The sequence below is a fragment of the Jaculus jaculus genome, chromosome 8, assembly GCF_020740685.1.
Source record: "Jaculus jaculus isolate mJacJac1 chromosome 8, mJacJac1.mat.Y.cur, whole genome shotgun sequence".
Classification (NCBI taxonomy): domain Eukaryota; kingdom Metazoa; phylum Chordata; class Mammalia; order Rodentia; family Dipodidae; genus Jaculus; species Jaculus jaculus.
Window position 1 is genome coordinate 62456984 of NC_059109.1, and position 13309 is coordinate 62470292.

The 13309-nt window shown below is 38.4% G+C and overlaps 1 protein-coding gene and 1 pseudogene across 5 annotated transcripts in view; both read left to right on the forward strand.

Moving 5' to 3' along the window:
* Trpm7 (transient receptor potential cation channel subfamily M member 7) overlaps positions 1-13309 on the forward strand; it is a 153182-nt gene that overhangs the window by 72590 nt on the left and 67283 nt on the right. For all 5 annotated transcript variants that reach the window (XM_045157143.1, XM_004669724.2, XM_045157145.1 and 2 more), the window contains exons 14-17: positions 4411-4551; positions 5569-5703; positions 6719-6999; positions 8967-9195. In XM_045157143.1, the coding sequence (XP_045013078.1) occupies positions 4411-4551; positions 5569-5703; positions 6719-6999; positions 8967-9195 (786 nt within the window). The remainder of the gene's footprint in view (positions 1-4410; positions 4552-5568; positions 5704-6718; positions 7000-8966; positions 9196-13309) is intronic.
* Positions 746-2262, forward strand: LOC105944855 (annotated as a pseudogene).

A 13309-nucleotide genomic window follows, 5' to 3' on the forward strand; every position in this document is an offset into this window, starting at 1 on the left:
CTTTTCTCTGGCCTCTACACACATGCATAACAACCACACATGTCTATCAAAGAAAGAAATTAATTTTTTAAAAAACGAAGCTAAAATTCTTTCTGAAGTTATTTTTTTTTTCAAACTTCTGTTATTAAAAAACCTAAAACCCAGGCTAGAGAGCTGGCTTAGCAGTTAAGGCACTTGCCTGTTAAGCCTAAGGACTCAGGTTCTATTCTCTAGAACCCACATAAGCAGGTGGCACACACATCTGGAGTTCGTTTACAGTGGATAGAGACCCTGCCATGCCCATTCTATCCCACTGTTTCCACCCCCCGCTCTAACACACACACACATGCGTGCACGCACACATGCACCAAAAAAAAAAAAAAAAAAAGGCAAATGTCACAATGAAATCCATTACTTTCCATGCTATTCTAAAAAGTGTTTAAAGCAAACCAAATTAAAACTGGTGGGAGCGCTTGCATACACGCCTTTAATCCTAGTACTTAGGAGACTGAAGTAAGAGGTTCTTCATGAGTTTGAGACCAGCCAGGGCTACAAAGTGAGTTCCTGGCCACCCTGGGCTAGAGTGAGAACTGCCTCAAAAAGTTTTAAACACATCTAAAACTTAAGATAGAAATGTTGTTTTCTGTTTTAATTTTGTATGGTTTGTAACTTATTAAACTGACATTCTACAGAAAGAACCTAGATTTTAAAAACATGAGACATTCAGAAATTGACTTCAAGCTTTTCCTTTTTCAAAAAAGTATTTATGGTCCACTTCCGCCAGACAGTGGTGGCCAGTGGTGGTGCGACCTGGAGCCCTGCTGGTGTGGGCACAGACCCGGATGAAAGCAGGCTGCAGCGGCTCGCCATTGGCAGGGTGTGCCTCTAGCCTCACACAGCTGGAAGCATCACTGCGCTTGCGGGGACCAGATTTCCGTAGACCGTGTGTGATAGGAGGGGTCTGCCCTCTGCAACCCGTCATCCCAGGGCAGCTTTGCACACCGAGATCTGGAGCCAGCCCTGCACGCTCTTAAGGAAGCTGCACCCCAAGTGGTTCATCCCACTGCAATACCAATCCCCCCAGTACTTAGCGGCCATGACGACTTCTGCACGGAATTCTGAGCTACCTCCTGTCGCATTTCAACCTGGTCATCCACTGCCACAGCTCCCGGGGCCTGAAATTAGCCGAGCAGGTGCAAGCTGTAGCTCATTCATTGGGCAAGTCCTTGGGCTTGCAGATGCAGCAGACAGCAGGAGGTCATGGCATACGTAGGATTAAGCTGCAGCTGTCTGGATGTGCGGGGCCACTCTAGGGGATCTGTGGAAGGCTCTGAAAAGTCAGCTGATCAGCTTGGAGCATCTCTCCTTCATGGTGTTGAATGAAGAGGACACACTGCTGGATGAAAGCTTCCTGGAACTAGTGGTCTACATCTTGGAGATGACTCATACCGCAGAAGGTCCAGATGACTTACAAGACCCCTTTAGCCCCAAAGCTCAGTTAGCGCTGGTGGGAGCTACAGTTCCTGACTGTAAGCCAATTGCTGAGTAAAGTTGCCAACCCAGAGTCTCACTACCATCACTAGCTCCAAGCTCCACTGCACCATGCCTCATGTCCAGCCGACATTTATGAAGTTAAAAGGAGCAGAGAAGGTGTCAGAGTTGTGCAGATCCTCAAGCAGCATGATGAGCACATGAGACTGGACCCTCGAGATGTCCTGGTGTTCTGCAACAGCTCTGGCCCTGGGAACTGGCTAGGATGTATTCTGGATGACCACAAGATCCAACAACTGAGGCTGCAAGGGCATATTCCAGCTGTCATGAGGGCAGGGATTTTCCATTGCTTCCCAAAGGGCTCCCAAGACATCTTTGTTTGCACAGACACAGCTTCTGGTGTCCTAGACAGCACCGGTGTGGAACTGGTTGTCAATTAGGACTTCCCCCCTACCCTGCAGGGTTATATTCACAGAGCAGTAAAGGTGGGCCATGTGGGGAGCAGGGTGCCAGGGAAGGTCGTCAGCTTTGTGACCCATCTGTGAGCCTGGGTCAGAAGATTGAGTTGGCAGCTGGTCAAAGAAGAAACAGTCCAGGACTCGCATCCTCAGAGAACCTTTGCCTTAACAAGCCTGTTGTGGTTTGCTTCAATGTAATGTTAGAGCAGGAATCTTGCTGGGGTTCCAGATAGATAATTACACTTGTCAGTAGAAGATACTGGTCTACTCTGAGGCCATTAGGAGCTGAGCATTGTGAGTTTTTCACAATACTAAAGAATATGGTGGATTTCAATTTATGTCATGTAATGGTTTCTAACAATAAATGATTTGTTTTGAGACAAAAAAAGTAGTTATGGCATTTTTGAATATTATTTGTCCTTGCTGATTCCTGCCCCTCCTTTTGTTTGAGCTTTTCTTTATAGCTTTATTATGGGATATCACACATTATATGGTATTTTATTGACTATTGATTATTTTCTGTTATTCAGCTATTACCATAGTTTAATTTTAGAGCTTAACAATACTTCAAAAAGTGCCCTTTACCAAATTGGCAGTTACTCTGAATTTCTGTTCCTTTGCCCCCTCCCTCTGCTCTAAGCAAATACTTAAGCTAAGAATGTACTTATTCTGGACATTTCTTATTCAATTTTTATGTAAACCAGTTTTTAAATACATACACAGGGCTGGAGAGATGGCTCAGCAGTTAAGGTGCTTGCCTGCAAAGCTTCACAACCCAAGTTTGATTCCCTATTACCTACGTAAAGCTAGATGCACAAAGTGGCATGTCCATCTGGAGTTTGTAGCAGCTACAAGCCCCAGTGCGTGCCCTCCCTCTCTTCCTCTCTCTCTGTGCTTACAAATAAATAAATAAATAAATGCAGATATAAATACATTTAAAAGCAGGGTTCTAAAATTTTCAGAGAAATTGGAAGAATGGTAATAGTACAAGGGCAAAATTAGTTAATAACTCGCAAATTTGATAGATTCAAATGCCATTGAATAAACTTATCAAGTTTAAAAATTCTGGAATATTTGACAAGCTTTCTAAACTCATAAGTGGTTGATTGTGTAAAAATTCATCTGTGTTTTGATTGTTGCCCTAGGAAAAATGAAGTTGCAAATGGTAGTTAAGTTTTGAATAAGGATATAAGAAACATTTTCTTTTCTTTTCTTTTCTTTTCTTTTCTTTCCTTTTCTTTTCTTTTCTTTTCTTTTCTTTTCTTTTCTTTTCTTTTCTTTTCTTTTCTTTTCTTTTCTTTTCTTTTCTTCTTTTCTTTTCTTTTTGAGACAGGATCTTATGTGTGACCAGGTTGGCTTGGAACTCAATAAATAGCTCAGGGTGACCTTGAGCTTCAGATTCTCCTGCCTCCACCTCTTGAGTCCTGGGATCACAGATGTGCAACACCATAAGTTTATGCAGTGCTGGAGAAAGAACCCAAGACTGTGCTTATTAAGCAAGCGTTCTTAATACATACCTTGCCTTTGGACATGGATATAAAATTATGGTTGTGTGTGTGTAGGATAGCCAGTATAATTTTTGTTTAAAAGTTACTTACGAGTATTTTTAGGTTAATCTGGAAACATAATAAATTATTTAAGTCAGAAAATGCAATTTGTAATACACAGTACCATGAAAATGAAATTCTTATGTCCAGTAGTCCTATTGTCTATATGCATGAATCTCAAGTCTCTGCTTTGTTATGGGACTGGGGATACAAATAGATTTGTATAGCCATGCCCAGCTATTTGTGTGGGTCCTGAGGACCAAACTCTACTTGTCTCAGGCCCCCAATAAACATGTCTTAATTGAGAAAGTAGGCTTGTATTCGTAGGCATAAAGTGGGAATATTAGAGATATTTTGTAGCCTTTAATTTCAATACTTGGGAGACAAAGGTAGGAGGATCAGCTGTGAGTTCAAGGCCACTCTGAGACTACGTACGAATTCCAGGTCAGTCTAGGCTAGAACAAGACCTTATCTTGAGAAACAAGAAACAAAAAAATCTATTTATTTAAACTAATATTTTGGGTTCTGGGAAAATGGCTCAGTGGTTAAAGGTACTTGCTTGCAAAGCTTGCTGGCCCAAGTTTTATCCCCAGCCACTCTGTTGTACTTACCTTCACGTTGCTGGCACAAAGCACCCAACTAAATGCAGCTTTGGGAAAGGGTTTATTTGACTCCAGGAGAAGCTCCCATGATGGCAGGGGGAAAAGCAGTGGCATGAGCAGAGAGTGCACATCACTTCCTAGAGTTCCAAATTGCCATCAGCTGGGAACCTGCCATTCAGAACACATGAGTTTATGGTAGACACCTAGTTCAAGCTACCATACACAGAAAGCTGGACAGACATTTGATTTTAGCTGCAAGAGACCATGACATACTCATACACACACATACATGTTTACATGCAAATAATAACTGAAAATATTTTTTTTTTTCAGGGTAATCTTCCTCCAGGATATAAGATCACTCTAATTGATATAGGACTTGTGATTGAGTATCTCATGGGAGGAACCTACAGATGCATGTACACACGAAAACGCTTTCGATTAATATATAATAGCCTTGGTGGAAATAATCGAGTATGTATAATTTGGAGAATTTATATGTGTGTTTAAAAATTGCCTGGGTTTGGTGGTGCACGCCTTTATCCCAGCACTTGGGAAACAAAGATAGGAGGACTGACATGAGTTCAAGGCCACTTTGAAACTCACGTAGTGAATTCCAGGTTAATCTATACATTCATTTAGTTACAAGTGCTGGGTATGATGGAGCGCCCATCTACCATCACGTGGCAGGTGGATCCTTGCAAATTTGAGGCCAATCTGGTCTATACAATAATCAAATAAATAAATAAATATTTTTTTTAAATCCACACTGTTAGGTGTGGTGGTGCACGCCTTTAATCCCTGCACTCAAGTGGCAGAGGTAGGAGGATACACCATGAGTTTGAGGCCAGCCTGAATCTACATAGTGTTTTCTGGACCAACCTGGGCTAGGGTGAGACCTCACCTCAATATCCCCCCCAAAAAAAATCCAAAACAGAAAATTAGTTACAGGGCTGGAGAAGTAGTTAAGTGGTTGAGTACCCACCACTCACTGCATGAGTCCCTAGATTAGATTTCCTAGCAGTGTAGGAATAAAAAAGTAACATTGTTCTTAAAATGGGAGATTTCAACTAAGAGTAATTAAAAATATTTTATAAGCTGGGAATGGTAGCATATACCTGTAGTTCCAACTCCTCTGGTGGCTGACACAGTAGCATCACTTTAAGGACACAAGCTTCAGACCAAACTGGGTAACTTAAAGAGACTGCATCTCAGTAAGAAAGGAGAGAGACAAACACACACTGCAAATGAGCATAGCATTATGTTATACTTTTGTAATTCCAACACTGGGGATAAAAGAGAATGGCAAGTTCAAGGACATCCTGGACTACATAGTGAGACTATGTGAAAGGAAAAAGGGGGAAAAATTACAATATAATTTCACCTATTTTTGTACATACACAAACATTCACACATATATAAATTAACTTGGATTTACTTTGTAGCCTGTCACATTTTAAAATCTAAATACTCATGAGCTCTCCTTTTCAGAGATCTGGCCGAAATACCTCCAGCAGTACACCTCAGTTGCGCAAGAGTCATGAATCTTTTGGGAATAGAGCAGATAAAAAAGAAAAAATGAGACATAATCATTTCATTAAAACAGCCCAGCCATACAGACCAAAGGTATGTTTGATTATTCTTTTAAAAAATCATAAGTATACGAATGTAAATATTTTTCTTCTATTTTTCCCTAAATACTCAGTATTAAGTAAAATCTATTTTCTTTAGTGAGAATTACCTTTATTCTCCCACATACAAAGATATTGACTGTGAATTAAAGATTTTGTTCAGTTTTTTATATTTAGCTATGATAACAGCAAGGTTTTAAATTTTTTTTAGCTGGCTGGTTCTATACCATGTTTACTTGACTAATATGTACAACAAAAGTATTATCCAAACTTCAGTTAAAATTGATTTTATAGCCAGGCGTGGTGGCGCATGCCTTTAATCCCAGCACTCGGGAGGTAGGAGGATCGCCGTGAGTTCAAGGCCACCCTGAGACTACATAGTGAATTCCAGGTCAGCCTGGGTAGAGTGAGACCCTACCTCAATAAAAAGGAGATTTTATAATTGCTTCTTGGCCATTTGGCTAAAATCATGTGTATCATTGATTTTTATTAGTTGAAATATTATGTCCTTCCCTCAGTCTTAGAAAAGTTACTATAGACATTTTTGCTGAAACGGCATTTTTTAAAACATGAATTATGACCGTAATAAAAAAATAAAGCTGCCAAGTGTGGTGGTGCATGTTTTTAATCCCAGTTCTCAGGAGGCAGAGGTAGGAGGATCGCCGAGAGTATGTGGCCACCATGACATCACATAGTGAATTCCAGGTCAGCCTGGTCTAGAGTAAGACCCTACCTCGAAAAATAAACAAAAAATAAATAAAATAAATCTTAGAAAATATATATTATTTTGATATAGGCAGTATGTGAAGTTTAAGAATAAAAGAGATTTAATAATTTTTTTTCACTAACATGAATGTTGCATGGCCTTATTGTTGCTGTTTTTAAGATGCTAGGGATCAAAGCCATGATCCTTTATGTGCTAGGCAAGTTCTGTGCTACACAGCTATATCCACAACCCTTCGTATGGCCTTATCATAATGAGCTTCAGTAATACCTTTTTTCCTTTGAAGATTGATACAACTGTAGAAGAAGGAAAGAAGAAAAGAACCAAAGATGAAATTGTAGATATTGATGACCCAGAAACCAAACGCTTTCCTTATCCTCTTAATGAGTTACTCATCTGGGCCTGCCTTATGAAAAGGCAGGTCATGGCCCGATTTTTATGGCAGCATGGTGAAGAATCAATGGCAAAAGCTTTAGTTGCTTGTAAGATCTATCGTTCAATGGCATATGAAGCAAAGCAGAGTGACTTGGTAGATGATACTTCAGAAGAACTAAAACAGTATTCTAAGTAAGTGACAGTTTGTCATTTGACAACATTTCAAAGATATAATGTTTAAGTGAATGCTTCAATGCTATGTCTTTGGGAGGGATCAGAGGAGGGGATTTTATTGGTGTAGTATGAACTCTTCTATAGAGAAGCTGGCCAGCACTTGCTCCTCACAGGCAAGACACCCCTTGCAGACTAAAGTCTGATTTCACCAAAAGTTCAGGCCATAAAACCAATGAGTTTATTGGTTTCTTACAGAGCATAGGCAAGGGGTACCCATAGGAGCATGGAGAACCCAAAGCAACCATGGCATTGAAAGGTCTTATCCTAGAATGGGTAACAATCCCCCCCACCATAACTACTTAGATGAAGTTCTCCATTCCTTGATCTTCCACCCCCTACATACTGTATCTCTCCTTGTGGCCCCGAGACCATGACTAACTATCATTGCATACAGGGAGCACCTGAGATCTGAGAACTCTTTTGTCCCCCTCCTTCTATGGGGGAACATTAGGCAGCAAGTCCAGTCTCAAGAATCTCTCCTGAGGGGTCACACCTGTTTCTGATAAAGAGGGCAAAAGTTGTTTTTCTTGAAAGACACATTCACACAATTGACATAACTAAGACAATTGTATTATTTTTTATTTTGTTGTGTGTGTCTGTCCGTGCATCTGTTCATCCATCCATCCATCCAGATGTACCAGGGCCTCTTGCTGATGTAAACAAACACCAGACACTTGACATCACTTTTTGCATTTGGCTTACATGAGTGGCCTGGGAACTGAACCCAGGTCAGCAGGCTTTGCAGGCAAGCACCTTTAATCAGTGAGCAATCTTCCTAGTTGACAATCATTCTTTAAATGTATTAGGTGTATTTTTAAAATTTGGTACAAAAACTTTCTGCCTGTGTGATAAATAGTTTGCAGTTCCAGAGTTCAATATTGCAGTAAGCAATAAAGAAATACCAGAATCTAGCTCAGTAAATGTGTGTAGTAATATTTAGGTTAATAATTCCACTTCAAATAGTAAAGGAAGGAAGGTTGTGAGGTTTGAAGTGTGTTGTAACAAAATGGACTGAATTAAGTTGAGAAGACATTTTGGATGATGGTGTCACAGAGAAGAAAATAGTTCACAAAGTTTGTAATTTATTTCAATATAATTTAGTGAAGTATTGTTCATATTAAGCTGGAGAGGTAACTTAAGGAAGTTATGTAATACATACTTAGGCCTCCCTGTCCCCAAATAAGTGTTCTTTAGAAGAAATTAACATCTGTTACTGAAAATAACTCACATAGGCATCCTATGATTGCATAGTGAATACAGGGTACAGATATTTATTATAATAATTTTTAAAATTTATTTGAGAGAAAGAGAGGCAGATATGCAGAAAGAGAGTAAGTGGGCATGCCAGGACCTCTAGCCACTGCAAACAAACTCCATACTCACGTGCCACCTTGTGCATCTGGCTTATGTAGATACTAGGGAATCAAACCTGTGTTCTTGGGCTTCACAGGCAGGCGCCTTAACTGATAAGCCATCTCTCCAGCCTAGATACTTTTTGTTCTTATCTCTATTAGGTAGTGTCTTTTTTTGTTTGAGACATTTTGAACAGAATAGTTTATCATTGTCAGCTTTAGTTCCCTGTAAGACTACATAGCTTTATTTATGAGACAGGGTTTCATCTTCTCACACTTATGTTTAATATTTTCAGTTTGTGATTTCTCCATAGATACAGATGTCTAGATATAAAACTATCATGATACTAACGCTTAACAATTTCACATGTATGTGAAGATATTAAAAACTGTGTTATGGAATAATTAAAAAATTAGTTGTTTAAAATTGTAATTTGTGCACTGGAAATGTAGATAACTCAGTAGTAGGGTTAGTTAGCATGCTCAAAGTACTGTATTTGATTCCCATCACAAAACAACACTTAAATTTACTAATCTGAGTATATATTGGATTTTTTTTTTTTTTTTTTGTAGTGATTTTGGTCAACTGGCAGTTGAGTTACTGGACCAGTCCTTCAGACAAGATGAAACCATGGCAATGAAATTACTCACTTATGAACTGAAAAACTGGAGTAATTCAACCTGCCTTAAGTTAGCAGTTTCTTCAAGACTCAGACCTTTTGTAGCCCACACCTGTACACAGATGTTGTTATCTGATATGTGGATGGGAAGGCTGAATATGAGAAAAAATTCCTGGTATAAGGTATATCTTAAAAATAAATCGACTTGAAGTCTGCATGACTAGATACAAAGAATAGAGGAATTTCTTTATATATGCATGTAAAATGTCTTGTTTTGTGAGGGTGATTGTGGGAGGAACTAGAATATGAGGAAAAAGGTGATTGCAATTTCACCCCAAGTGATGATAATGTGCTTTTTTCCCCCTCCTCCAATTCTTGACAATTAAAATTTTTTTTAGGTATGTATGATCGTTGTCCATCTTTGTATGAGGGCAACAAGAGGCATCTCTTGTACAATTATAATTTCTTTGTGCTCTAAGATTTTATAAATAATACATAAGATTTTAGAAATAAACCTTTTGTTTATAGAAGTATAAACTGTAAATCAGGTATATCATGGAAACAGAGATTTCAGATAAGAGTAAGTACACAATTACCTTCAAGATGTTTAACTTTTGTTCAAACCATTGTATTTTCTTGAGCTGGAGAAATAGCTCATTTATAAAGTACTTAGCATGCAATCATAAGGACCTGAGTTCTGTCCCCAGAACCTGTGAGAAACAGCCAGAAATGGTTGTGGAGCTTGGGAGGTGGAGACATGTGGATCCCTGACACTTTAACTGCGACAGCCAATTTAGCCTAATTGGTGAACTTCAGGACAGTGAGAGATCCTGTCTTTAAAAAAAAAAAAACGTGGACACTGTTCCTGAGGAATATCACCCAGTGTCGTCTTCTGTTCTTTTTTTTTTTTAATTGTTTATTAATATTTTCCATGATTATAAAATATATCCCATGTTAATTCCCTCCCTCCCCACCCCCACACTTTCCCATTTGAAATTCCATTCTCCATCATATTACCTCCCCATTACAATCATTGTAATTACATATATACAATATCAACCTATTAAGTATCCTCCCCTCTTCCTTTCTCTACCCTTTATGTCTCCTTTTTAACTTACTGGCCTCTGCTACTAAGTATTTTCATTCTCACGCAGAAGCCCAGTCATCTGTAGCTAGGATCCACATATGAGAGAGAACATGTGGCGCTTGGCTTTCTGGGTCTGGGTTACCTCACTTAGTATAATACTTTCCAGGTCCATCCATTTTTCTGCAAATTTCATAACTTCATTTTTCTTTACCGCTGAGTAGAACTCCATTGTATAAATGTGCCACATCTTCATTATCCACTCATCAGTTCAGGGACATCTAGGCTGGTTCCATTTCCCAGCTATTATAAATTGGGCAGCAATATACATGGTTGAGCATGTACTTCTAAGGAAATGTGATGAGTCCTTTGGATATATGCCTAGGAGTGCTATAGCTGGGTCATATGGTAGATCAATCTCTAGCTGTTTTAGGAACCTCCACACTGTTTTCCACAATGGCTGGACAGATTGCATTCCCACCAGCAGTGCAGAAGGGTTCCTTTTTTTCCACATCCCCGCCAACATTTATGATCATTTGTTTTCATGATGGTCGCCAATCTGACAGGAGTGAGATGGAATCTCAATGTAGTTTTAATCTGCATTTCCCTGATGACTAGTGACGTAGAACTTTTTTTTAGATGCTTATATGCCATTTGTATTTCTTCCTTTGAGAACTCTCTATTTAGCTCCATAGCCCATTTTTTGATTGGCTTGTTTGATTCCTTATAATTTCACTTTTTGAGTTCTTTGTATATCCTAGATATTAATCCTTTATCAGATATATAGCTGGCGAAGATATTTTCCCATTCTGTAGGTTGCCTCTTCGCTTTTTTCACTGTGTCCTTTGCGGTGCAAAATCTTTGTAATTTCATTAGGTCCCAGTGGTTAATCTGTGGTTTTATTGCCTGAGCAATTGGGGTTGTATTCAGAAAGTCTTTGCCAAGACCAATATGTTGAAGAGTTTCCCCTACGTTTGCCTCTAGCAGTTTCAGAGTATCTGGTCTGATGTTAAGGTCTTTAATCCATTTGGACTTAATTCTTGTGCATGGCGAGAGAGAAGAATCTATTTTTATCCTTCTGCAGATATATATCCAGTTTTCAAAACACCATTTGCTGAAGAGGCTGTCTCTTCTCCAATTAGTATTTTTGGCATTTTTATCGAATATCAGGTGGCTATAGCTACTTGGGCTTACATCTGGATCCTCTATTCTGTTCCACTGATCTACGTGTCTGTTTTTGTGCCAGTACCATGCTGTTTTTGTTACTATGGCTCTGTAGTATAGGTTAAAATCATGTATGGTGATACCACCAGCCTCTTTTTTGTTGCTCAGTATTATTTTAGATATTCGAGGTTTTTTGTGATTCCAAATGAATTTTTGGATTGTTTTTTCTATTTCCATGAAGAAAGCCTTTGGAAATTTGATAGGGATTGCATTAAATGTGTAGATTGCTTTAGGTAAGATTGCCATTTTCACAATATTGATTCTTCCAATCCAGGAACAAGGGATGTTTCTCCACTTTCTAGTGTCTTCTGCAATTTCTCGCTTGAGCGTTTTAAAGTTCTCATTGTAGAGATTCTTTACTTCCTTGGTTAGGTTTATTCCAAGGTACTTTATTTTTTTTGATGCAACTGTGAATGGGAGTGATTTTCTGATTTCAACCTCTGTGTGTTTGTTGTTAGCATATATGAAGGCTACTGATTTCTGTGTATTTATTTTGTATCCTGCTACATGGCTATAGGTTTTGATCAGCTCTAACAGCTTGATAGTAGAGTGTTTAGGGTCCTTTATGTATAGAATCATGTCATCTCCAAATAATGATAACTTGATCTCTTCCTTTCCAATTTTTAGCCCTTTTATGTGTGTCTTTTGCCTTATTGCTATGGCTAAGACTTCCAAAACTATATTAAATAAAAGTGGGGACAGTGGACACCCTTGTCTTGTTCCTGATTTTAGTGGAAAAGCTTCCAGTTTTTCCCCATTTAGTAATATGTTGGCTGTAGGCTTATCATAAATAGCCTTTATTATATTGAGATATGTTCCTTCTTTTCCCAGTCTCTGTAGGACTTTTATCATGAAGGAATGTTGGATTTTTTCAAATGCTTTCTCTGCGTCTAATGAGATGATCATGTGATTTTTGTCCTTCAACCCGTTTATGTAATGTATTACATTTATAGATTTGCGTATGTTGAACCATCCCTGCATCTCTGGGATAAAGCCTACTTGGTCAGGGTGAATGATCTTTTTGATATACTCTTGTATTCTGTTTGCCAATATTTTGTTGAGAAATTTTGCATCTATGTTCATGAGTGAGATTGGTCTGTAATTTTCTTTTTTTGTTCTATCTTTGCCTGGTTTTGGTATCAGGGTGATGCTGGCCTCATAGAAGGAGTTTGGTAGAATTCCTTCTTTTTCTATTTCCTGGAAAAGCTTAAGAAGCAATGGTGTTAGCTCCTCCTTAAAGGTCTGGTAAAATTCAGCAGTGAATCCATCAGGGCCTGGGCTTTTTTTAGTTGGGAGATTATTGATAACTGTTCGGATTTCCATGTTTGTTATAGGTCTATTTAAGTGATTAATCTCATTTTGATTTAATGTAGGTAGGTCATATAGATCAAGGAAATCATCCATTTCTTTCAGATTTTCATACTTTGTGGAGTATATGCTTTTATAGTATGTCCCTATGATTTTTTGAATTTCTCTGGAATCTATTGTGATGTTACCTTGTTCATCTCTGATTTTATTAATTTGTGTCTCTTCTCTCTTTCTTTTGGTCAGATTTGCTAAGGGTTTATCAATCTTGTTTATCCTTTCAAAGAACCAACTCTTTGTTTCATTAATTCTTTGGATTGTTCTTTTTGTTTCTATTTCATTAATTTCTGCCCTAATCTTTATTATTTCTTCCTGTCTACTGATTTTTGGTTTGCCTTGTTCTTCTTTTTCCAAGGCTTTAAGGCGAAGCATTAGGTCGTTAACTTGAGACCTTTCTAATTTCTTAATATAGGCACTCAAGGCTATAAATTTACCTCTTACAACTGCCTTCATTGTGTCCCAGAGATTTTGGTATGTTGTGTTCTCATTATAATTTGACTCTATAAAATTTTTGATTTCCGTTTTGATTTCTTCATTGACCCATTCATCATTTAGTAGTGTATTGTTTAGTTTCCATGATTTTGTGTATGCTCTATAGCCTTTCTTGCTACTGATGTGTAGTT